Source organism: Abramis brama (genome assembly GCF_963993115.1).
Source record: "Abramis brama genome assembly, chromosome: 11".
In the NCBI taxonomy this organism is placed as follows: Eukaryota; Metazoa; Chordata; class Actinopteri; order Cypriniformes; family Leuciscidae; genus Abramis; species Abramis brama.
The window spans coordinates 18,512,172-18,539,003 of NC_139973.1; the positions used below are offsets into that span (position 1 = coordinate 18,512,172).

Consider the following 26,832-nt stretch of genomic DNA (forward strand, 5'->3'; position numbering starts at 1 on the left):
TAGAGAGATTCTTGTGTTTCACTCCCTTGCTAGCTTTTATCGTTCCCTCTCACCACCGATGGTTTGTCATTGTCTGACCAGGGCAGGCTGGAGGAGGATTAGTGAAAATAATCAAACAGGAATAGAGAATCCATCTTGATGAGTAGAAAGCCTCACCCAGAGATGAATTTCTCACCACAGCCACCGAGGCACATCTCACATTAGGTGCCTTAATGTGTGGCCTGAGGTTTGTGCAGAAGTCCATTCTCAAGGTTGACCTTGAGCCTTAAAGTTAGAGGTGTACAAACACATGGATACAAGCACAAACATGTGTGCCTACCAACCAAATTGGTGGCACCTGGAACATGCTCAATACACATTAACTAATGCCAAGTTCAACAAGAGTGTGTGCTAAATGGCTCTCCCCAAGACTGCCACTGGTAGGTACGAGTTGGACTCCAACAGGCTTTATGTTTCCTTACGGCCCAACATAAACTAACTCACCTCCTAACTCATATGACGCTGGTTATTTGGCACTGGCACAAACAGAATTTTACTGCTCTCCTGGGCTATAGCTTTCTTGTGTTCTAGATGATAAATGTGATTCTGTAACCGAACAACTGGAATGTGAATGTAAAGTCTTGGGTTGTGTGACCTCTTGCTGAGTCTCCTGCCTCTGCATAGACAGCTCTCTGATCTGGTCATTTAAGCTGCGTTCCGAAACTTCACGGGAACTCAGAGACTCCTCGAAACGAGACCGCAGGTCCTGAAGCTCTGCCTGCAACCCTAAAACTGTGTCCTACAAAGAGAGGAGGAGAGAGAAAAATGAATATATAATGTGAAAAATCTAGATTAGGGCTGTCAGTGGATCAAAATATTTATTCATTATGAGTCATTTTTTCTGTAGGTAACAAGTTAATTCACTTCTCTTTAAAGCAAATAAAACTTTGTAAACCTCACTCCCCTGGCCTCAAGAGGCGCACTAGCTTGCTTCTGTTACACCCACCCCCCTAAACCTTACTCCCATCCGGGTCATGGTGCATCGGCCTGACCTGCTGCCATATAGGTATTCTTTGTAATTAATTGTGAAAATGTTTCTACACCAAAACATTTTTCAGTGTAGTGTGTGTGACACTTCCACTTAGGGTTTTTGGGTTCTTCAGCTCCAAACAGATTTTAGAATGCAAACAGTTTAATGTTAACTTATGAAAATGTATTAAAAAATTAACGCTATTAAACATTTAACCTCATTCATTGATGTGTTAACTTACAGCACTAATCTAATAAGGACAAAACATGATCCCCAGACATATTTGGATTTATTATACCTTGTCCTGCTCCTGTTTGCTCAGGAAGTCTCTACGCATACGGTCCTTTTCAAGGGCAGCTGTCTCTATGTCGCGCTCGAGGATGATTATGCGCTCAGTAAGAGCAGCCTTCTCTGCCTCCTTCTCAGACAGAACCTACCAATCAAGCACAGTCAACTCAGTTAATGCAGTGGAACAAAATTACAATGATGCCATCTACCCCATGTTCTGGCTGCAGATAGGTTTAATGCTATTTGGGGCTACAGACACGCCTTTTGATCAGATTGAAAGGAAGTTGTCAAAAGGTTTCGACTGAGACAGATACACACACACCTGCTGTTTATGGCTCTCGGCCTGCAGCAGGGACTCTGTACAGTGTTGCTGCAGTTTGGCCAGTTCTTCCTGCAGCTGTTGCAGCACTCCACGGCTCTGCATGCGCAGCTCCTCGCACTTAGCCCGCAGCTGCGACTCTGCCTGCTCCCTCTGTGCACACAAGTCCGCACGCATGCGCTCCTGAGATACACAAGACAGGTGCATGTGTAATAAGCATCCAAATACTCTCTTGATCCACAGGAGAGTTTTACAGTTTAGGGTTATTGCATTTCAATCGCTTCCTCTTGCCAGAATTTCTCTAATGGACTGATAGACTTTCTCAGTATTTTTGTAGTGTTTTCCATTACAAATATCTAAACATTCTTAAATCAAGATGCATTTACTTGAGATGCAAAATGACTTGCAAAATGAGTTCAGTGTGGTCAGAAAAATCTACTTAATTTAAAGGGAAAACGAAATAGTTTTTCATTGGCAGATATTTTGTTCTTGTTTTAAGGATCAAGTCATTTTTCTTCTGAAGTAAATGTATCTTGATTTAAGAATTTTTGATATTTGTAATGGAAAAAGGACAAAACTAAATCATTTTTGCATTGTCGTCCTGTATACAGAGCAGTTCTCACTTTACATGTCTGAAATAAACACAGTATGCATACTGAGCTGTATTGCTTGCTGGGTACAGCAGTTCACTCCATAACCCTGTCCCAAATGCCATCCTAAGCCCTTGCTGTCGTCCTCTGAGTCCTTACTTTCTAACATAAGTGCGGGTGCAGCCATTTTTAACTTGAATGTGCGAGGCTTCCGGTGTCAGCTGCTTCCAGTTATTTTAGCTTTACAAAAACAGTCCGTTAAGCTGCTTGATGTTACAAACCGTTATTTGTTATCATGGTAACTTTTTTCAATAAGGTCCTATTAGTTAACATTAGTAAGTGCATGTACTAACATTAACAATGAGCAATATATTTGTTACAGTATTTCTGAATCTTTGTTAAGTGTTAGTTAATGAAAATACAACTGTTCATTGTTAGCTCGTTAGCTCATGGGTCCATTTAATAATGTTAACTTTTGATTTTAACAACGTATTAGTAAATGTTGAAATTAACTAAGATTAATAAATTAATAAAATGTATTTATTTTTCATTGTTAGTTCATGTTAATTAATGTAGTTTACTAATATCAACAAACCAAGAACCAAGAACAAATGTTACGGTTATCATATTATTTTAATTTATTATTGTAAACACACTGTTTTGTAGCGCAAATTGTTTTACCGTTTACAATACTTTATTATTCTTTTAGGTATTAACATACAGCAGTAATAGTGGCTAATGAATTGGAAGTCCCGCACATTCACAGAAAATAGCTTACTTATGCATTGAAAAAAATAAGGTAGATAATGCCACATAGACTGTTGGGTAATATTCCACTGTGACAGTTTTTTTTGCTTAATGCATAGAAACTCTAGATTAATATGCATCAATCTACAAATATGACTTAAAGCATGAATCATTTGTACGAAAAAACGGAACTAAATCAACTCAATTATAAATTGTACTGATACGCTGTCAAACCAAAGATTCACACCCCTCACAAATACACATACCTTGCGATTTCGCTCAGTATGCAGTTGTTCCTGATGGCTTTGTTGTGTTGTTATGAGGGTTTGTTGTGCGTTTCTCTCGGCCAGAGCAAGCTTTAACTCTAAAGCCTGTTTCTCCTGCAAAGCCCGGGACATTTGCTGCTCTAGTTCACCGTGAATACTAGACAGCTCACCTGTGCAAAGGGAAGAACAAGTATACTCAGAGGAGAAACATGCTTTGTAATGAAAACATACATTAGGGACACACTGAGTTCACATGCTGGATACATGAAAATATAATGCTCTTTGGAATCATCATTATACGATATATGGTGACAGCACCAACACATAAATAGTACAGTGTGGATGCTATCTGTGAGGGGACTTTGTTAAGCTCTAGAGAGAACCTCGGCTGACCCCTCAGCTGTTCTCCAGTTCTGGGCTAAATATATGGGCCCCTTGTGGACTATAGCTGGGGCCCAATGGCCAGTAGGCTCAGCCAAGTCAATGAGAGAGGGATAGAGGCTCCCTGGAGACACTCACGCGTCAAAGTCTCGTTAGCCTGCTGTAGACTAGCGTTCTCTTCCTCGAGCCTAGCCCGGTCGGCCTCTAGCGATGAGGCCAGTTCCTGCCTGTCCAACAGCCCTGACTCTAGAGACTCTCTGTCAACCCTTAGTAATGGAAAAAGCAAAAGAGATGGTGAAAAAATACAAAATAATAATAATGGGTTGTGTTTATTGTAGTTAATGAACATCTTTAAAAGGTTGTTTCTTTAGCTAACATCCTTCAAGACAGATGAGATGTTCTGCAGATGATTTACACAGAAACACACAGGCTTAAACTCACCGTGATACTCTCACAGAAGAGACTTAGTGAAACCAGGAAGAGCTACATGATTGAAAAGGCCCAATTGATAATTACTCAAAATTTTACTTTTTTTTTTTTTTTTTACTAAGTTTTACTTTCCCTGCCAACCTCAAACTCCAACATAAATACAAACACTTAGCCCATATAAACACATTAATACACCAAATCCTACTTGCACTAAAACACTAACACACATTGACTCACCGCAGAGCGGCCAGGTCTTGGGCCAGGGCCTTGGATTTACGTTGCTCTGAGGTGAGTTGCACTGTGAGATTTGCTTTGTCTCTTGCCAGTTCATCTCTCTCTTTGCAAGTCTTCTGCAGCGAGGCAGCGCTCAGCTCCATTTCTCTACGGCATGCGCTTAATTGTTCCTGCATGGCTTGCTTCTGCTTACTGACCTACACAAAACACACGCATGTACATGGAAGCATTTATATATGAATGTTCACATAACCTTTTTTGTTTGTGACAAGAAATAACATTTCCATTCAGAAGAAATGGACAGGAAATCCACTGTTGGCTGATAGTAAATCAACGTCATGATTATGAATCACTCAGACAATAACTAATAATTTGGTGGATTGTCAATCACGTCAGATCCTGGATTATGCCAGTAACTGACCATTTAGGAACAGCATGCTGTCCAAATATTTTCCTGATATGTTAAAACTTTCCCCACTGAGCCTGCACTAAACCGTTTTGCTAGCAAACCAAAGGAAATTTTAGTTCACTTTACTGCCAAGCAGGTCAACTGAAAAAGCAGCAAGTTAAAAAGAGAAATGTTGCAAATAATGTACTGTACTAATAACTTACAATATCTTCAAGACTGTAAACAGTGGAGATGGCATTAAGATCCAGTGATTTATGACAACTTAAAAACACTACAGTTTTAACATAGTGACACCTCTGTAAAACATGACTGTAGGTGTAGACAAAAGAGAATTCCACACTGTCTGTCGCAAAGCTGCTAGCAGACAGATCAAGCTTATGATTTACGGCTTTTCTCACTCATTCTCTCTCACTGTGATGTTGCCCGTCTGTAATATCTATCTCTCTAGGCTTCCTGTCCTTCATTTGTACTCAAGATCCCCTTCGCCTCCCCCATTCAATTCCTTTGCCACTCATAAAACACACACTTGGGCCAAGATTCATATTTGGAACTCTTAGAGGAAGGTGTTGAGTACCATGGCAGATGGGTCCAATATCTTCCCTTGGCTTTTTAATGTGACAACAAGACCCATCAGAGCACAGCTGAGAGCTGTGAATCATGCTGGGTAATGAGGCACACGCCCACTCGTTTTGTGAGGATGAGAGCGGCTGACCTGGGCTTGTTGCTCCAGGGCTGAGTTTTTCTCCCTCTGCAGGATGTTGTACTCCGCATCTAGGGTCACTCGGGCCTCTTGGAGGTGAATGTGTGAGGCCTCCAGACCACGTTTCTCTGTTGTCAGGTCTAATAGCTCCTGCTGAAGTCGAGCTAGCTCCTCTCTGACTGCCGCTCGCTCTTGCTCTGCCTCCCGCCTGCGTTCGCCAAGCTCTGACTTTTCGGCCTCGGCCTGGAAGCAGATAGATCAAAAACAATATCTTTATGATAAATATGATGATAAAATGATTAGCCTTGCAGGTCGCCATCATATGTTGTGATGTGGATTCTGTTATGTTAGTGTCCATACCAGGCTCTTCCTTTGTCAACCAACTTCACAGGAAAAGTTGTTTCAAAATGTACGCCATAAACAAATTAAGCTTTCATTCCCATGTAAAATATAAATCGGAAAAAAATGAGGGCTATCAAAATAAACAAATTAACTGATACAGTTAATGGAATATATTTAGGGCTATTCATTTGTTATTACTTTGAATAAACTGTTTATGAAAACATATAACATTCAACCATACAAATATCTCAACAAAAAAACAAAAAAACGACCACCCTCAAACACGTCAAAAACTCGAAACTTTAAATCCATATTATGGGAAAATGATTATATTATTAAATCATTTGCGTTGGGTTGTGTCAAAGACTAGCTATACCAAGACGGTTCACCCACATTACTTTGAATGTGAGAAAGTGCAACACGAATATGGTGGTAAAAGTCCCGCCTTCTAAATAAAAGAGCCAATCACCAATTGGTAGAGTCATTTATAGGACAGTTTATGTCACATTTTGCTGCTGATTTGAAATATGTAATTTAAATGTGAATATGGCAAGCAGTTTTGGGGATTTCAGGATTTCCCCACTCAAACAGATTACTTGGTCTTGGATGCCTGAAATAGCTGTGTTGGCAGTGTTGGGGGTAACACATTACAAGTAATGCGAGTTACGGAATCAGATTACTTTTTGAAGTGACTAGTAAAGTAACACATTACTTTTGAAATTTACAAGAAATATTTGAGTTACTTTTTCACATAAGTAATGCAAGTTACTTTGTTTTCCCATTTATTTACTGACACGTCTTTTGTCCCCAAGTTGAGTGAAATCGGAAGTGCAGAGGCGTTGTGTGCGCCGTTGCTGTTTAAACTAAACATGATGTTTATTGCCATTCTAGACTAAATGTGAGCAGGCATTTACTCATACTGGCAGAAAAACAGATTCAGCATTCCTCAAAATGAATAAAAACAGCGAAATGCAAACTCAGAATATTATGCAAAACTGCAATAATTAAATATGTTAAATAACACAAATATACTTTATGCATATATCTCACTTTATTAACCAATGTCTTTGCTGCCGACCTTTCGATGATCCACTTCAACCACACTAATAAGCAAAAATGACTTAAATTAAATATCACAACCGCTCTCTTTGCTTAACAGTTCCATCCCATGCTGATCCGGGCAAGCCGGTACGGATAGTTTAATTTTCTACTGTGGGGATGACAAGTGACCAATACTGAGTTTGCGATGTCACTACACGCATTCTATCATCACGGTTCAGCACGTGTTAAGAACCGTTAGTCAACCATGCTGAAAATTGGGGGCCGAGAACAGTTTGTATTTGCGCTGTGCTGAAACAGGCTCAAGTGGAAATATAACTGGAACTGTTCATTACTGTTTTTAGAACCGGTCGACCCGACGGTGGAAAAGTTATACTTTCCCTGTGTAGATTTTGGCCGTGTGCGATTTAATTCAGTTAGAAAATACAGAATCTGTTTATTATTTTTTAAATACTTTTATGTTGCATTTAAATGTATTCATTTAGCAGATGCTTTTACCAAAGCAACTTACACATGAGAATAATAAAAGCATTTATTTAAAATTGCGTGACATGCTGGAAGGAAAATGTGTCCACCGTGTTTTATATGCACACATATATTCCACTATGACTGTCATCCCCACAAATTGCACAAATCGTATTTTCTTTCCTTGAAAAGGAACTGAATGAGTTAACTATAAAAAAAATGAGATTATTCAAGATGGAATACTTAATCTATAGTTGGCCGTAAAAAAACAAACAAACATAATGAGTAACACTATGCACACTATCCAGTTCCATGACGCTGACCTGTAGGAGAAGACGGTTCAATTCGACTTTATCTTTAGCCAATCCCTCACTCAGTGCTCCCATCTTGGCCAGGGAGTCCTGTAGCGCTGCATCTTCACTTCGTAGTTTAGTGAGCGCCAGTTCCTGCTCAGAATTCTGGGCCTCGGCCTATAGGGAGGCAGTACAAACAACAGTGGGAAGTTTGGCTACATACAATCATTAGCTACCAAGTTCACGTAACCGGCATTTATTTTGTAATCAGCGGTCAGGGTAAAATATGTTTTCAGAGCTGTTTAATAGTACTGGAGTTCAACCATTAAATTTTGTCCCCAGAATGACCTGTGGCAAAACTGAGGAAGTGTGGAAAAACTGTAAGCTAGACAGAGCAAGTGATGAAAAATCTTACAAAGGCAGTTTTACATGGTAAATATAAACCACTACAAATAAGCTGAGCTACATAACTCACCCAAGGTCAAAGTAAACTGAGTTTCCAGTAATTCAACAACTGAGTTGGACATTTGACAGGGAAAAAACTCTGTATTTACTTAATGGATAAATAATGCAAAACTGGGTAAACAGTTTTATGACTGGATGTAATTCACTGTAGGAACATGGAGGTGAGAACAGTTTTATACAGACTTAGATCAGGTGTTGTTAAGATGAATGAATGAGTGAATATGTGAATGAAAATGATGTAAATACAGTATGTGAATAAATAAGTGACTGAGTGAGGAAGGGAGTTAATGAATGAGTGGTTGAAGAGAATGTGTTATGGAGTGACTGAAAAAATGGAGTGAATGAGCGTTTTGAGAGAATATGTTAGTGAGTGACAGTGTTGGAAAAATGAGTGTGAGTGTATGAAAAAGTGATGGAGTGAGTGAATTAATAAGTGAGCAGGTGAGTGAGTGTGATGGAACGAATGAGTGGGAGTAAATGGATGAGTGAAGAAGTGGGCAGGTTAGTGAATGTGCATTTTGTGTGAATGTGTAGAGCAGTACCCTAGAGAGAGCCTGTGCCAGACTGCTCTTTTCGTCCTCTAGAACCTCTTTCTGTAATGTCAGCTGACTCAGAGCTTCCTTTAGTGTGACCAGCTCTTTACGCACATCTGAGTGTCTCATCTCCAACTGCTCCAGAGTGTGTCGTCTGTACAAAACAATTCACACAAATTGTCAAGATATAAATACACACTTTTCGATCTGTAGATACAGGCAAGACAGCACAAAAACAAATGGAAACCTAAGCACACTATTGCAGAACAACCAAATCAGCCTCAGGACAAACTGTACACACAAACAAAACATAATATTAATGTAAACGCATAGGTATATGCACATACTCGTGTACACAAACATATAGAAGCAGATATCCTTCTATAAACACACTCCACAAAGACGTTTCCTCATCTGAGCAGTAAAAAAAAAGCATCCAAAACCATTCTTATCCATATACAGTACATAATAACAGGTTGTTACCTTTGACCTAACCAGTAAAATAAATGCATTATGCATCTTCATGTTTAATGGATTTTGTAAAAAAATACTATTCTGTCTTGATTCAAGGCTACTTTAAGGACAACATGTGCTAGTGATACTGACTGTAAACAATAGGACAGGGAAATAAACAAGGGCCAAGAAGGAAGTCAAGGGGTTTAAGGTTTCGCAATGCCGTACCCCCTCTCAGATTCAGTGCGCTCTCGAGCCAGCTGCCTCTCCAGGTCCTCCCTCTGCTGCCTGAGGAGGTCTCTCTGCCTCTGAACATCCAGAGAGGAGCTTCGCAAACCTTCCTGTTCTGATTGTGCGCATTCCAGCTGCTGCTTCAGGGCTAAGAACTGCCTCTCAAACTCTCCCTTTTCACTAGGAAAGGAGAAAGAAAGGGACAGTTGTGGTGGGGTATGTAGCTGTTCAAGAATGTAGGTTTGATTTTGACATTGGAGGGGACATAATAACAGTTTTCAGCAACTGAAAAAATCTGAAATTTATTCAGGTTTTAGTCTACATTGACTTAACTGTCATAATGACGCTGTGCATCACATCCATGTTGTTAATTGCTTAGATATTTCAGCAAACAGTTTGCTTTATACAGTACATTCAGTTTAACAGAGGGTAAACTTTATAGTTCAACTGAACTGTGCAAGTGCATTTTAAATACTTAAGTTATGTTCTTGCTCCATCCATGCAATAAAAGCATGTCATTTAATGAGCGGGGGGTTCTAATATATTACTTTAACTTCTCAGGTAATGTCAAAGGTATGACCCATTTAAGGTGCAGCTAAGCCTATCCTCCTTAAATACTCAAAACTTGTTTAGGAGAGTTGAGAGTAGAGAACTAAATTTGAGCCAGGACGCTCTTTTAAAAGGGATTCTTTTCAAAAAATGGATTTATCTCAATGAGACTTTTCCTGGTTAAAAGTTAAATAAAACAATAAAACCCATAAGACACTGATGGACCCCAGTGGCTATATATGAATATATTGTAATTGTTTGTTTGATCAAAATTATTGTTAGGGAAACTGCAGTAGTTGTTTGATATTGGTAGAGACATGTCCCTATTGTCCCTACCAAATTTAAAGCCTTTGGGCTATACGCATTAGTTTGAGCCTCTAAATTTAGACTAAATTTGGGTTCCACTAAATTTGTACTACAACTACTAAAAAGATGTGAGTTTGAATGCTTGATGAATGCATAAATCAAGAACCTCTGTTGCAGAAGCGTTTCCTCCAAGGAGGCAAGGGAGGCAGTGCCTCCTTAAAAAATTGGATGAGAAAATAATCCATATTACAAAAATAAAACAACGCAAATATTATAAAATGTGACATTAAAAATTGTATAAGTCACTCGTTTTTCCAAAGGAGCACTGAAGACCAGTAGGTAAAGTTACAACAGGAGTCCACGTCTCTCTTGCCTCCCCTGAGCCCATTGAGTTTTAACAGGCCCTAAAGTGTGCGGTGGGTTTGATGGGAGGTAAATAAGAATGAATGGGGGAAATTCACGTGAGAGGAGGCAATACCTCAATCAAGCTATGGATTGGATATGATTGGTTATGGTTGGATATGATTGGATGTGATTGGATATGATTGGATATGATTGGTTTGCGTGATAAATGATGGCGTTAATGGGAAGACTAATTAATAAGTAAAAAACTCAGCCACTTAGATATCACTGTTTTATGTCACATCAAAAGCACACTTGAAATGACCAAAAAAACATGATGACTGTGGGTTTTTTTTTTAGTGAGCAATCAGCTTGGTGAAATTAAAGGCACATCTTTGTGTCTGTGACCAGTGTTTACCAAGCTTGATGACTGATGACAATAAGTTGACTATTAAACAAAAACAGCTGAACATCAGTTCACAAATAAAATATATTGTTTAAATTGTTATAGTGTTTAGTATTATTTTGGAATAAATGTAAAACTTGATGAGATTTATACAAGGTTTTAATAAAAAAACAAAAAAAAACATTAATTGCATAGTATAGTTAATGAATATAAAATAGATTTTTTTTTTATTTGGTTTCTCTTTTTTAATGTAATGTTTATTTAACCATGAAAATGTGACAACATTAAGTGTAACTGGGACCAGAGTTTCCGCTAGAAAAAAATGGTGCCGGTCAAAGTGACCGGCAGAAGTTTCGTTTTCCGGACATTTTGATGATATGCCGGTCAAATATCGCCTCTTAATTAGTCAAGTTGAGGAAAACTGGAGGCAGGCTATGTAACTTAAAAAATGACATAATCAGGCCGAATGCAACATGTTTATTAGCCTAACTTTCAATTAGACAGAAAAAACATGAACGTCCGATTGGCGTCAATCAACGGCAATTGTTTTTACAATGGTTTCACATTCATAGTTTAACAAACCAATCCCCCTTCCCCACATAGAATGTCTGAAGCCTATTGTTTTTACTCAAGCGAACTTCCCAATGTCTCTCCACAACTTGCAATGCGCATAAGCCGCGTATTGTTCTTCGCAAGGCGACTTCGCTGCTTCGTCTTGATCCGATTCTGCAGCGAGAACCCCCTCTCTGCAGGAACACTCGAGACCCATTTTCTACTATGGTTTTGTACGTTTCTTCATTCGGATCTATTTGCGATCCATTCCATTCTAAACGAAACAACGCAAGTTTATGCCTCGTCCTTGTTTCATTATTCATTAAGATAATAATTAATAAATGCGCGCATTATTATCAGTGAACTTGATAAATGTTGCAGATATGTTTTGCTATGTATGCACAAACAAATGCCTTTCAACTTATGTGTGCAAAATTCAGAATAAAATGAATGTGCAGCAATTTGTACAAATAGAGAGTCTAGGTCTACTATACGTGTTGTAGCCATTAAATAAGCTCATTTAGTTTAATATTTGTTAAAATATTATAATGTTATTTTTTAATTTATGTTGATTATGAAAAGTAAACCGCACGAGTAAGATAGGATGCGCAATATCGAGAGACATGGAGTGGGTCAGACATGATTTTGACCACTTAATTAATTTGTGTTTTGTAGATAGACTTTTTTGAATTGAATTGCGTTTTGTATAAATTGTATCTTAATTTTAATAATTTTTTTATCAACCAATTGCCTGGATTTAATAAATAAGAAGTATAGCAAATATAGCAGACGATAGGCCTAATCATGCAGGCGCCCGCGCGGTCACTTGCATTGCTCGTGAACTGGAGCGCATCTCATCCTAATTGAACGAAACTCAGCGTAGGCCTCACCCTCACAGACATGAAATATATCTTAAGAAAGCTTGAAATGTATTTTTAACAATTTAAAATGAAAAGAAATAGGCTACTCTCTGATTATGTAATCCATGATGTGCATTTCTCTCTATAGGCGCGTTCATACGGAGATGGCGATCGTCAACTTCATCTTTACAGCTGTTGTTGCTGTTAATAAACTAAAAATAATAGGCCTATAATTTTATTAAACAATAAATTAAATGAAATTGTAATTGTATTAAAAAGGTAACAAAAAAAAAATCCTGTTTAAGTTTTTTTTTTTTTTTTACCTATGCTAATATACGCATTAAATTCAGGTAGGCTACTGAGTCGCTGTCCTCAGTGCCCAGAAAAGCGCTGAAACGGAGATGAAGGGGAACCCGTTTTTTTTTTTTTTTTTTTGGCTTATTTTAACTGGCCCATCCAGTTCCCTTTCAAGGGAACTCGCGTTGCGTCGAGAATGACGCTATGGGGAACGCTTTGCGTGATGACGTCTTGAAGCACATGTAAAATCAGTCCAATGGTGTGGCGGAACGTCAGAGGCGGGTGACGTCACGTACCAGGAAGCTATAAAAGCCGGCCTGAAACAGAAAACGAAAGCTTTATGAGTCTTCAGTCGCGCTCTGTGTTGAAATCTGTCCTTGTTATATGGTGTTGTCTGTCTATATTATATATATATTCAGTATGGCGAGCAATCAGCAGTTTAGAGTGTGTGTTCATCCCTGCCCGCGTTATTTAACGGGAGGTGACACACACACTCTTTGTGTTGTTTGTTTGGGAGAGGAGCATGCCCAGTCAGCACTCGAGGGTGGTGACTGTGTGCATTGCGACGCGCTTCCATTGCGTACGCTCCGATCCCGCCTGGCTCGATTTAGTCAGGATTACGTTCCCCAGGGCTCGGGTCCCGCCGCTGCTGAGGCTCGGCGTCGATCTCAGACCTGGGGTTCGCAAATGGATCTGTCAGTGGATGTTGAGACGGGCTCTGCCTTATCTCAGCCTCCTTCTGACAGATCCAGTGCCTCTCATCAGGGTGTGGAAGCACGCGTTGCGGTTTCTTCCCCCCCGATGGAGGCACCAACACTGCAATTGTCCAGCTCTGAGGAGTTGGACGTTGTTAGTGTTGCCGCTGAGTCTGAGGATTCGCCACCTCAGTCTCATGCGTTTGAAGAATTGCTCGACGTGGTTACAAGAGCCGTTGAGCGATTATCTATTGAGTGGCCAGAAGATAGGCAGGACGTTCGTTCGAAAAGTAAGCTCGACGAACGCTTCCTGCCATCTCGTACACAGCCTCAGCGCAGAAGCCTTCCGTTTTTCCCCGATCTCCACACCGAGGTGTCGAGATCGTGGGGGAAACCCATGTCTTACAGAGTATACACACCACAAACATCACACTACTCTTCCATTTATAAATATAAAGATTATGGTTATGGGGAGATGCCGAAGGTGGAGGAGACGCTTGCAAGCTATCTTTCTCCAGCAACGGCATCTTCCCTGAAGGCTTCTACACTTCCCTCTAAGCCAAGTTTACTTCTGCCCTGGTTCATAAATCGTATGCAGCCGCTGGTCAAGCTGCAGCGTGTCTGCATACGATGTCCCTTATGCAGGCATATCAGGCCGAATTACTGGGTGATTTAGAGGAGGGCGGGGGAATTGGCCCTGACACAGTAGCCGAACTGCGCAGAGCCACAGATCTGTCTCTCAGGGCCACCAAGGAGACCGCTAAATCAATCGGGCGGTCTATAGCAGCCCTGGTGGCCACTGAGAGGCATCTGTGGCTCAATCCAAGCGACATAAAAGATAAAGAGAAACATGTTCTCTTAGATGCTCCGGTCTCCACTGTTGGGTTATTTGGTGATGCTGTAAACAGTGCTGTAGCTAAGTCACAAGAAGCTGCGAAACAGACAGCTGCACTTCAGAAAATTCTCCCCCGCCGTTCTTTCGTTGAGGCTGCTGAGCGGGAGCAGCCTCACTCCTCTAAAAAGAGCGCTGAATATCGTGCCACTCAAAAACAGAGTGTGTCCTCTCGTGCTCCCCCACAAAAATCACGGGGACACGGAGGGCGCTCTCAAACCCAGCAGTCTTCGAGGGGTAAAACGGATCTGCGGACCGTTATTACCGCCAAGAAGGCTGCTGGGAAAAAGTCCTGATGTCCGTGGGCTCAGGACGAATGAGGGTAGTCCCCCCCGAAGCAGAGCGGTTAACACCTCTTTTTACGGTGCCCGTCTCTCTTCGGTACCCTCAGGGGACCGTTCTGCTAACCCTGCCGCCTCCGGTGTTACAGGGCGCAGCGGTCTCCGGCGAGCACATATCTCAAGGACCACCCGGAAACGTAGTGGCCTCGGGATGCCCGCCCCCTCTGAGGAGGGTGTTAGAGCAGTCTGTTCAGTCGTTCCCTGCCGGTGCGCCGTTACAGGGCGACGAACCGACTACTCAGCAACAACAAAATCCAGAAACCAGTCTCGAGAGGCTGGTACCTCTAGTAGAATCTTTGACAGCGTGGAAGCTACTGTCAAATGTTTCTCGTTGGGTCCTGCAGACCGTAGAAAAAGGGTATCAGATACAATTCAAGAAACGCCCACCTCGGTTTATGGGGGTCCTGCCCACAGTGGTGGGCCCCGAGCAGGTTCTGGTTATGGAACAGGAAGTAAACACTCTGTTAGAGAAAGGGGCCATAGAATATGTACCTCCCTCCAGCAGGGAAACCGGGTTTTACAGCCGGTACTTCATAGTTCCAAAGAAGGACGGGGGATTGCGTCCCATTTTAGATCTTCGAGTTCTGAACGAGTCAGTCATGCAGCTCAAGTTCAAAATGTTAACATTGAGACAGATCGTGCCACAGATCAGGTCCGAGGACTGGTTTGTCACGATAGATCTCAAGGACGCATATTTCCACATTTCCATCCGTCCATGTCACTGGAAGTTCCTGAGGTTTGCTTTCGGGGGCAAAGCATACCAATATCGAGTTCTTCCATTCGGCCTAGCTTTATCACCCCGCACTTTCACGAAATGCGTGGATGCAGCTCTGGCGCCTCTGCGCCTCCAGGGCATTCGCATAATGAACTACATCGACGATTGGTTGATTTTAGCTCAGTCGCATCAGTTGGCGGTTCGACATCGAGATGTCGTTCTCGCCCATATGAAAGAGTTGGGGTTACGGTTGAACGCCAAGAAGAGTGTGCTTTCTCCACTACAGAGGACCACTTTCTTAGGCGTGGTTTGGGATTCTGTGTCGATGCAGGCGCGCCTGTTACCGCCACGTATAGAATCCATCCTTGCAGCTGTGAAAAGTGTAAAGCTAGGCCAGCTACTCACTGTCAAAGAGTTCCAGAGACTGTTGGGTCTCATGGCAGCAGCTTCCAACGTGATACCTTTTGGACTACTGCACATGAGGCCCCTGCAGTGGTGGCTCAGGACCAGGGTGTTTTCCCCGAGGGGCAACCCATTTCGCACAATCAAGGTCACGCGGCGATGCTTACGTGCCCTGGTTATGTGGAAGAAACCTTGGTTCCTGTCCCAGGGCCCAGTGTTGGGAGCTCCTTGTCGTCGCAAACTGCTAACGACGGATGCTTCCCTCACGGGTTGGGGAGCGATCCTGGAGGGTCGCTCATCTCAAGGTCTGTGGGAAGACCATCATCGTTCCTGGCATATCAATCGCCTAGAGATGTTAGCTGTCTTCCGGGCTCTGAGGAGCTTTATCACAGATCTCAGGGGACACCATGTGTTAGTACACACGGACAACACGTCGGTAGTCGCCTATATCAACCACCAAGGGGGTTTGCGCTCGCGCCCGTTATCCAACTTGGCACGCCATATCCTCTTGTGGTCCCAGGGGAAGTTACTGTCACTCAGGGCAGCTTACATCCCCGGGGTCCAGAATATAGGAGCAGACACTCTGTCGAGACAGGGGCCGAGGCCCGGGGAATGGAGGCTCCACCCCGAGGTGGTGGAGCTGATATGGAGGGAGTTTGGCCAAGCTCAAGTGGATCTGTTTGCGTCTCGAGAGACGTCTCACTGTCCACTTTGGTTCTCCCTCACGCATCCAGCTCCTCTGGGACTGGATGCTATGGTACAGGCGTGGCCGAGGCTACGTCTGTACGCCTTTCCCCCAGTTGCTCTGCTCCCGGGAGTTCTGGAGAGAGTTCGCAGGGACCGGGTTTGCCTGCTTCTTATAGCCCCGCGCTGGCCGGGCAGAGTATGGTTTCCCGATCTTGTGTCCCTCCTCGACGGGCATCCTCTGGAGCTTCCTGTCAGGAGGGACCTTCTGTCCCAAGCAGGGGGCTCAATATTTCACCCCCGCCCAGAACTGTGGAACCTGTGGGCTTGGCCTCTGAGGGGGCCCAGCTCATAGAGTCAGATCTCTCAACTGAGGTTGTTGAGACCATTCTACAGTCCAGAGCTCCCTCCACGAGGAAACTTTATGCCCTGAAGTGGAGAGTATTCACTTCTTGGTGTAGTGACCGTCGGTTGGACCCAGTTAACTGCCCAGTTGGTACAGTGCTGGAGTTCCTGCAAGAGCGGTTCACTGCAGGTCTGACCCCGTCCACCTTGAAGGTTTATGTGGCGGCCATAGGTGCTTACCACATTCCTTTGGGTGGAATGTCTGTGGGGAAAGACCCTTTGGTATCTCGTTTCCTTCGTGGCACTTGGAGGCTGAGGCCTGCAGTTCGCTCTAGGGTGCCACCTTGGGACTTGTCCATTGCATTACAAGGCTTGTCCCTGGCCCCCTTTGAGCCCATTGAGGAGGTTCCTGAGAAGTTTCTAACTCTGAAAGCTCTTTTCCTTCTTGCTATTTCTTCTCTCAAGAGAATAGGGGATCTGCAAGCATTGTCGGTTGCTCCGTCATGCTTAGAGTTTGCACCGGGTATGGTTAAAGCTTTTCTACATCCGAGACCGGGTTATATCCCCAAGGTCCCCACTAATGTGGCCAGACCTATTGTTCTGCAGGCCTTTTGTCCTCCTCCTTTTCAGAATGCGGACCAGGAGGCTAATAATTTGCTTTGCCCAGTTCGGGCGTTAGACGCTTATGTCCACAGAGCTGCCCTGTGGCGTAAAAGTGATCAGTTATTTGTATGCTTTGGGTCCCCTAACAAGGGAGGTCCGGTGTCTAAGCAAAGAATGAGCAAGTGGGTGGTCGAGGCTATCTCACTTGCTTATGAGGCGGCTGGGCAGCCTTCTCCTTTGGCTGTCCGGTCGCACTCTACGAGGAGTATGGCGGCCTCTAAGGCCCTTATTTCAGGAGTGTCCTTACAGGACGTCTGTGATGCGGCAGGTTGGTCCTCACCGCACACCTTCAGGTTCAGGTTCTACTCTTTGGATCTAGACTCTGCTCCAGGGTCTCATGTTCTGTCTTCCTAGTGCTGCTCTCCAGATTTCACACAGGACAGACACTTGTAGCTATGGAGGCGTTGGTATAGACGTTCCCCATAGCGTCATTCTCGACGCAACGCGAGTTCCCTTGAAAGGGAACGCCTCGGTTACGACTGTAACCTCGGTTCCCTGAAGAGGGAACGAGCGTTGCGTCGCCCTGCCATATCTCCTTCATGCCTGTCAGCCCGACTTCAGACTATACGAAGCTTTCGTTTTCTGTTTCAGGCCGGCTTTTATAGCTTCCTGGTACGTGACGTCACCCGCCTCTGACGTTCCGCCACACCATTGGACTGATTTTACATGTGCTTCAAGACGTCATCACGCAAAGCGTTCCCCATAGCGTCATTCTCGACGCAACGCTCGTTCCCTCTTCAGGGAACCGAGGTTACAGTCGTAACCGAGGCGTTTTCTGGAGGCCCACCTACAATCAAAATCCTGGCGCCGTTAGTGCTTTGCAGCGGTCTGATATCAAGAAATAACAGACCGCATTCCACATTGGAATTCAACCAAGCCATGTAATAATGTTTGATAACTTTCAAACGGTAGAGCCTGTTCCTTTATAACATAGCCAAAGGTCGGTGTATTTTTTGCTTTATACATTTTAGGCTTAATCTCAAATTCAGATTGTGTTAGGGGGGCGGGATTATTAGGCAATTTTAATCGGACAATTTGACCGGAGAGATTTAATTTTGTCGGACATTTCATTTTTTTTTTTGCCAATGTCTGGTAATTACCGGACAACGGAAACCCTGACTGGGACATGAATTTACATTTGATATATCAAATGTAAATTCATGTATATATAATACACACAGACATCTATTAATTAGCTTTCTGAATTGGCCTACAAAATTATGTCATGACTAAACCGCTCTATAGAAAAATACTGATGTAAAAGTAGAGGGTACAATGTTCAGTTAGAAACTCTTTTGTGCATGTTACCTTGGGATTGAACAATGGCACCCTTTATTAAAGTGCCTAATTCAATCAGTAGCAGACTCTACCTGGTTACTATGCCCAGTGAGGTGCGGTATCTCTGGGCATCTCTTGTGCTGTCCTCCTCAGCTCTCTCCAATAGTTGGTTCTCTTGCTGCAGTTCTCGTATTCTTTGTTCCAGGCTTCTGGTTTCATCTTCCCCCACATGTAGCTGATCTCGCAAGGTGGCAACCTGCTCTTGGGAAGCTTCCAGACGTGCTTGCAGCTCCTTTGGGTGGATAGATATTGTCATTTAGTTGTGTACTGAAATTACATACTCTTTGTGATAGCAGAGTAAACTATTAGAGAGAAACAATTAGCGACCTAATGATGTTATGAAGCCATATTTAGTTTTCATATTTAAAGTGTGTCATTTCTGTACCACTAGCGGCACTAAACTGAAAATATGTTTCCAGAAAACAAACAGTCCTGCCACAAACCCAAACCATTGGTTGAGCCAATGTTGCTATATTGGGCTAGTTGGTTTGAGAGGAATAAAAAATCATCTTTTGGAAATTGAACTTAATGCCTTAATTTAAAAAATTAGGAAAAATCAAACCTTTAAGGACACCAATTTTCTTTGTGAATGAATAATGTATCGTAAATAAATAAATGTTCTTCCTTAAAATAAAGGGTGCATAAGTTTGGACACCCCTATGTTAAATTCCCATAGAGTCAGGCAGATTTTTATTTTTAAAGGCCAGTTACTTCATGGATCCAGGATACTATGCATCCTGATAAAGTTCCCTTGGCCTTTGGAATTAAAATAGCCCCACATCATCACATAGCCTTCACCATACCTAGAGATTGGCATGGTTTTATTTCAGTTAGCCTAATAGCTGGTTTGATTTGCATTGAGAGATGATCTTATGGAAAGTACTCCATGCCAATCTCTAGGTATGGTAAAGGCTATGTGATGATGTGTGATTGACACCTGTGTAATTTAAGGATGGTGTACAGGAGGTTTGCAAACCTGATTTTGTGCTTGGCACTGTAAGAGGGCTCTCTGCACTGCTATCAGAATGCTGTCTCGTTGAGAAGAGGAAATAGATCCTGCTGAAACAGAGTGGTGCTCCTCTCTTGATGACTCTGAGGAACCCTCTCCACAAACCACCTAACAGAGAAAACAAGAGATGAATAAATATTTTTGAAATATCACAATGTTTTATCATTAATGAATGTAGTTACCACAAGATTTGATTTGATTTCAAAATCCATGACCTTTTTCAAGCAGCCCCTCTGCATTATGTTTCTCTTGATTTACGCTAATGTCTATAACTCTTGTCATGTTAAGTACATCTGGCCCAAAAAATCATAATCACGTTCAGTAAACCTGATTAATGTTGTGGAGTATCTGTTGCAGACTGCTGATCTCGCTGCGCAAGGCATCCCTCTCGGTTCTGTCTTCGGACCGATTTATTTCCTGTGCAGAAAAGCACACAGGTCAAAGTGCAGTTTCTTGACACACCAGACAAGACAACTGCATCCAGACAATTAAGGAAGTGATAGAGTTTATCAAGACTATCCTTCCCAATTAATGATTCTAGCAACACCATTATTCTACCGTATCACTGCTCACCATCCTGTCCAAGCTGCTCCGCAGTGCTGCCAGATTGCTCTCCTTGTCATTGTTCTGTGCTCGGAGCTGCTTCACCATTTCACCCAATTCCAGGATTCTGCACAGATATGCACGTTAATCTTTGCATATCATAATATTAAAGTATCATAAAATTGGATCAAAGCTTTATTAGCATGACTGTGTATCACAATGTTCCTAAAGCATTAAATATAAATAATAAAACAAACAAAACATATATGTATAGATCATGTCATGTGTAGCATAGTAAATAGATAAATACAATCCATCTTAATAAATTAATAAATAAAGCGGGTCTCTCTAGAGAGTTAACCATCTCTGACATTGTGAATGGCTAACACATATTTAGCAGCTAGATATGGATGGATCATATGACTTGTTTGCAGTGTTCCAAGTCTTCTGCAATGTTCCAAGTCTTCTGAAGTCATATGAAAGATTTGTGAGGAACAGACTGAAATTAGGCCATCATTCTCTAAAAATCTTGGCATCCATAAAAGCTCTCTTTGACACATTTATGTGATAAGTAGCAATGTCCAATTCAATATTGAACTGTTTTAATTTATCCATTGATCTGGTTCACAAAACTGGGCTGAGATATTAGTTCACAAATCAGACTGATATGATTCTCAAAGATCCGGTTGCTATTGTTTAGCTCACTAGAAGGGAAGATCATCAGTGAATAACAACTTAAATGTTTGTCTGTTTTGTCTATTTAGCTTCAGAATTCAATTCTTGTAATTTTTGATTTAACTGTTTTTTGTTTTCTTTTGAAGGTTCAAAGCATCAGCTCACATTCATTGTAATTGTGTGGAAAATAAAGACCATCACAAGTCTTAAGAATTTCTCCTTTTGTGTTCCACAATAAAGAGAAAGTCATATACACTAGGTTTGCAGTAACATGAGGGTGTGTAAATTATGATAGAATTAAAAAATAAAATGTGTGTACTATTCCTTTATGAAAAATAGCACACCCTTATTCGATGTTGTACTCTGCAAGTTGAAATAGGCACCGACTTTAAGTATGAGGTTCTGAACATGAACACACATACTATCACAATATATATTACAAAAAAATATGCATGTGTGTAACATTAACTCGGTTGAGGCAAAATGATCAAACATTCTATAGTGCACTTATTTGATCCTCATTTGTTTATGGCCCTTTCTTCTCTCTGTAATAAAGCTCAGCTAAAAGTTCATATATCAAAATGGAGAGTGATCTCTGCTCTCTCCATTATAAAACTGTCACTGATGAAAAGATGTAGAAGAGAGAAGCAGCAATGATTCCATTCATCAGAAGACCCCATTCCTGCACTGTCAGATCCATGGATCCGCTCTCAAAAGAAAGTGTCATAGACCACTGACACATTATACAAGTAATTGAAGAAAAATAGTGGATACTGAACGGCAAATAAAGAGAGGCTTTTTCTCTCTGGTTTTGGCATGCCACATAGTTGGATAGATGAGGCAATCCATGCTGACCTTCCCTGTGTGTCAGCACTCAGGACAATGCGCAATGAGTCATCTAGGAGATGTGAGTTCAGGACATCAATACTTCAATTCAAAGCATTGGGATTGTGCTGAAATTTATGACACTGCGAAATCCTTTGAATACGATAATTTAGCCTCAGCTGCCAATACCGTACATGTTTATTACAGCATGCTGCTCAAGCGTGACACTTGTATATCATTGGTGAAAAATGAATGGGACGTGTGCGTAAACAGACAGACATGTTGTACCTGGAGTTAAGTTCTACTTTCTCTGCATCAAAGCGGGCCTGCAGCTGCATTGCCTCTCTCAGCTTGTCTCTTAGTTGATTCTCTAGTGCTGATACTCCGCTGCTAGCGGGGGAACAAGGCTGACTGATGCTATCCTCCAGATTCACACAGGCTGTATGAAGACGACGACCAGCCACCGTACACTCGGCTCGCATGTCCGACAGACTCCTGTAAAGCACAAAACAACTGTTACAGCCAGCAGGAGCAATGAAATTTCCTTACGTTCCCAAGGAAATGTGTTTCGTTCAAAACTGACGAGAGCCAGATGGCCGAAACTATATTGTGATCTGGGAATAAACTCTTTGAACGGTGTCGTGTCTGAGTAAGGGTCGTGAACATTTTCTCCGCTGTCCATGTGTTGAGTAATCCACATTACAGCAAATTACTCAACAATGATCACAGCATTTACACAGGCCGAGCCCTCATCAAGCTTGGCTCTGATGGATGGTTCAAGGCTCATCTGAAGGGCAATCTAAACCATCACATTTCCCTTGACGATGCAGTCAGGATGGGTGAGGGGTGACCCTGGTGACCCACTCTGCTTTGATCCCAAGTGGGGATAAATGGTTGTGGAATTGAAAAGAGGTTCTGGCCACAAGCTACACTCACCTGTCAGTGAAGGCCCGCAGCTGAGTGAAAGAGCTCCTTAGGAAGGCAGCCTGGCGCCACAGAGATCGCACACGGGCTTGCTCACGGCTGTTTCGGGAGGTATTCATCTGTGGGAGAGCAACACGGCCATATGGTCGGCAGGTTTGGTATTGGGGGGGGCAGCAAAGAGTGTGAGATTAAAGATGTCTCCATATGAAAAATAATGAATGCACCCACACATACAAGCACATACCTAGATTTGGACTTCTAGGCACAGACACTCATAGACTCATACACAAACAGTACAGTAAACTTTTCTTGACTGTATGTGGCTGTAAACTACATGAGCTTCTTCTTACGACCAGATGTTTGCACCGAGCAATGAATTCTCGCTCTTTTTTCCAATCGACTGGAATGTTTTCACAGGAAACAACAGCTGAGAAAATCACAACAATGATTTAAAACAAAGACAGTGTCCAGACTGACAAAACAGGCACCAGGGTGGAATTCCACAAGTTCCAGAGTTGAGTTTCATTGGGTTGGATTAAGGAAAGATTTTCCTTAAACTGTGGATTTGGATAAAAAAACATACACTACAGATCTCTCCTTCCTTCCTTCTGTCTCTTTTTTCCTCCTCCTTCTCACCTCAAGTTCCCTCCTGAGTCGTGTGTCCCTCTGCTCTGCCTCCTCTTGTGCCTTCTGCAGGCTCTCTGTCAGGGCCTGGTTGGCTTCATTGGCTTGTTCAAGTTGTTCCCGAAGCAGTGCGTTGACCTGGCTCAAACCAGAACACCTGTGAAATATATGGATCAACTTCAGAGCACTGTATCCCAGCACCTCCACCTGTTAAGCCACAAGCCAAATGTTCTTTCTAAACTTCACACATGATCTCACCCCCCTCCATTGCACGGCCTCTATCAGCTTCTATGTTTACAGGCTCATAAAGACCCACGTCACATTGTGCGTTGCCAGCCACGCTTAGAGGGGAATGTGCGTGACAGTTTTATAAAGTCCATGTCAGCTCCAGCCTAATTGCCACCAGATTTGCTTGTCAAATAGTTTACAGGGTTATTTACATCATTCGTGGCAGAATCCACCCAGTTACATACAAAGATTGACGCCAGGGTGGTGTGAGGCGGCGAACGAAACGATTATCAAAGGGGTGAGGAACAGAGAAAGACACAATAAAAAAGCTATGAGAATGTGTTTAATCATTTTCAATAAGTAGATTTGCTTTATGATTCTGTGTTTTGGCCTAATTCTGCAGCTCATGCCCCTCTGAGAAAACTTAATGCCAAGGCAGACAGCTTAGCATTAATTCACAATGTAACATTTCTGCCCTGCTGAATCTCAGTTAATTGTGGCATGCAATGAAATTCTCATGAGCCTTGGCATAGTTGACTTTTCTGACATAGAAAATTAAATACATTGTGTTACAAGACTGCAGAGCCACAGATGATCGGATGAACTGCACTTTGCAGTGCGCTCTTTGACAGAGGCACTAAGGTTTAAAAAATGGATGAGAGCTTGGCAAGCATACGGCCAAGAGTTTGCCATAACTGTTTCAATTAGGGGTGAGTGGCACAGTAAATCATGTTCTTTTAAAGGCTGGCGTCTGGGACAGTAGGTTGGCCAGCTCTTTTTATGAAGTGCAGTAAAAACTGTTTGGCTGAGATGCTGAACAAGGTTGCGATAATTAAGTCTGACAAACTGGATACTTTTGTTTTTGACACCCCCTTCTATTCATTTCCAGCATGGGCTTGTGTGGACTGAAGTAGGCAACTAGGATATTTTATTTAATTAACTCTATTGCTTTACTGATAAATGCTGCTCATGTTTTGTTTCTCAGTAAAAGAATGGTAAAAGATCAGTACCCTGCTGGAGAATTCAGCTTAAAGAAGTAGTTCACTTTCAAATGAAAATTAGCCCATGATTTACTCACCCTCAAGCCATAGGTGTATCTGATTTAAAAAAATATTCTGGCTCTTCCAAGTTTTATAATGGCAGTGGATTGCGACCAACAGATTGAAGCTCAAAAAAGTGCATCCATCCATCATAAACGAACTCCACGTGGCTCCAGGGGGTTAATAAAGGCCTTCTGAAGCAAAGCGATGAGTTTGTGTAAGAAAAATATTCATATTTAAAATTTTATAAAGTAAAATAACTAGCTTCCGGCCAAACAAACGTACGGATTCCACTTAAGTATAAAGCGCAACTGATGCGAGTAATGCGACGTACTGCTGATATTTACGCTACGCCATGGCTCACTACGCTACTTCTGACGTCATAAGTTTCGTAAGTTGCGCATTAGGGGCAAGTAGACTGCGTATGGCCGGAAGCTAAATGAGAATTTTACTTTGTAACGTGTTAAATATGAAGGTGAGGGTGAGTAAATCATGGGCTAATCTTTATTTTAAAGCAAACTAATCCTTTAAGTGGTTGTACTTCAGTTGTGGAACATGGTTTTTCATTTGCTGGTTTAAGTTGGTCCAGATTAGTCATTAGCTGGTTCAAGCTCATAACTAACAAACCTTAGCTGGACATTAGCTGGTCCAAGCTAGTTCCAATTGGTTACTACCTGGTCTAAGCTGGTCATTAGCTGGTCCAAGTTTTTCATTAGCTGTCCAAGCTGGTCATCAGCTAGTTCCTGAAGTTCAATAGCTGGTGAAAGCTGGTCATTAGCTGGTGCAAGCTGGACATTATCTGTTCCAATCTGGTCATTAGCTAGACCAAGCTGTTCATTAATTCATTCGCTGGCCTAAGCTGGTCATCAGCTGGTGTGACATCAAACTTTCAGACCATCTTGGATCAGCTACAAGATGGTTATACTAGCTCGGTGGTCAGGCTGGTTTTTGGAATATAAGTGGCTTGCGCCAGCTAAAGATCAGCAGGAAACCAGGTACCATTCGCCAAAACATAACTGCCATCTTAAGCTGGATTTGTTTTTAACAGGGTAAAATGGAAAAAATTGTAAAGAAAAAAAAACTCTTTATACGGTTTTTCATTCTCATTTTCCAAAATGTACAATTCTCCATTGGTTCCAAACAGAAATTCTTACCACACTTTTTGGATGACCCACTCATTACCCTTCCTTTTACCTTGATCTGCCTGCCGACTTGTTTCTCTGCACCTCTCACTGTCAGAGGCACATATCACTTTTGTTCTCACCGTTTCTGCTCACCCTCCAGCAGTGCAAGTTTACTTTGGACATCCAGACTGTGTTCCTGATCAAAGCGCTGGAGACGATGTGCTGAGGATTCTAGGTGCGACTGGAGCTAAATACATGGACAGAGGCAGGTTTATACCTAACACACCAAAATACAGTGCAACACCTGTCAATACCAAAGCTCAAAAGAGCAGATAGATTTCTTGAAATAAAAAGGTCCAAATAAAATTTTTGTTTGAAGGAGTAAAGTGTTCTTCTATCAGTAAACCTGGTCAAGTTCTCCAGTGAAACGTACCGAGAGCCTCAGCTTCTCTGACTCGGAGGTTTTCTCCAGCACCTGCTGCTCTAGATTTCCACATCGCTTCTTATACTGGAGCAACTGCAGACATAGACACATATTTTCACTCTGCAACTTAAGATGGACCACATTCTCAACTGTATTAAATCATCATGGTATCTCTATCTAATAAATATCCCAGAAGTACATTCCCCAGAAAAAAAAGATTTCCCCTAAAATAATCCTTTCCATCTTTGACAAAATTGAAGTTGAATGAGACCACATCTAACAGTGAACCTTGGCCTGTAGTTTCTGCACCAGCTGAGCCTGTCTGCGTTGGCTCTCCTGAAAGGCCTGGAGCTTCAGCCTATAAGATCGTCCTTCCTCTTTTAGCCAGCCCTGCTCTGCGCCATACACACTCTGCTGGTCTGAATCTCCTGACTGCTGCAACAGCATCTGCTCCAGCTGCAAAGACATATCAGCACACACATTACACTATATGATCACCTTGTAGTCTCTTTATGGCTGTTCACAATTTGTATTGGTATGATTTAGTGACATTTACAGTGAAAAATGGATTCAAGTGAAAAGACTAAGTATCTTTTTCTTCCAACAGTCAAATATTGCCTTCTCTTATTTTATGCGAAGGCAACTTTAGATGTATGATTTTAGATTTAAGCTTGAAACAAGAAAAACTATTATTGTATGAAAAAATAAACCCAATTCAAGACATAGGTGAACCCGGGACTAGTTGTCACAGAGGTAAATCACAAAATTTATATATCCACACTGGCATACATGATTTTGTTAGCCAAAGCAGTTTTC

The 26,832-nt window shown here is 42.1% G+C and overlaps 1 protein-coding gene across 1 annotated transcript in view; it reads right to left on the minus strand.

Moving 5' to 3' along the window:
• The window catches only part of crocc2 (ciliary rootlet coiled-coil, rootletin family member 2), a gene marked incomplete at its 5' end in the record, with an annotated part of 55,003 nt that overhangs the window by 9,991 nt on the left and 18,180 nt on the right, over positions 1-26,832 (minus strand). Inside the window, 20 exons of the mRNA XM_084129584.1 lie at positions 635-778; positions 1,308-1,442; positions 1,620-1,799; positions 3,220-3,389; positions 3,739-3,866; positions 4,267-4,460; positions 5,385-5,615; positions 7,562-7,708; positions 8,539-8,683; positions 9,211-9,393; positions 18,633-18,832; positions 19,577-19,717; positions 19,937-20,026; positions 20,183-20,279; positions 21,941-22,147; positions 22,589-22,695; positions 23,213-23,357; positions 25,733-25,839; positions 26,026-26,109; positions 26,305-26,472. Coding sequence (XP_083985710.1) covers positions 635-778; positions 1,308-1,442; positions 1,620-1,799; positions 3,220-3,389; positions 3,739-3,866; positions 4,267-4,460; positions 5,385-5,615; positions 7,562-7,708; positions 8,539-8,683; positions 9,211-9,393; positions 18,633-18,832; positions 19,577-19,717; positions 19,937-20,026; positions 20,183-20,279; positions 21,941-22,147; positions 22,589-22,695; positions 23,213-23,357; positions 25,733-25,839; positions 26,026-26,109; positions 26,305-26,472 — 3,003 coding nt within the window. The remainder of the gene's footprint in view (positions 1-634; positions 779-1,307; positions 1,443-1,619; positions 1,800-3,219; positions 3,390-3,738; positions 3,867-4,266; positions 4,461-5,384; positions 5,616-7,561; positions 7,709-8,538; positions 8,684-9,210; positions 9,394-18,632; positions 18,833-19,576; positions 19,718-19,936; positions 20,027-20,182; positions 20,280-21,940; positions 22,148-22,588; positions 22,696-23,212; positions 23,358-25,732; positions 25,840-26,025; positions 26,110-26,304; positions 26,473-26,832) is intronic.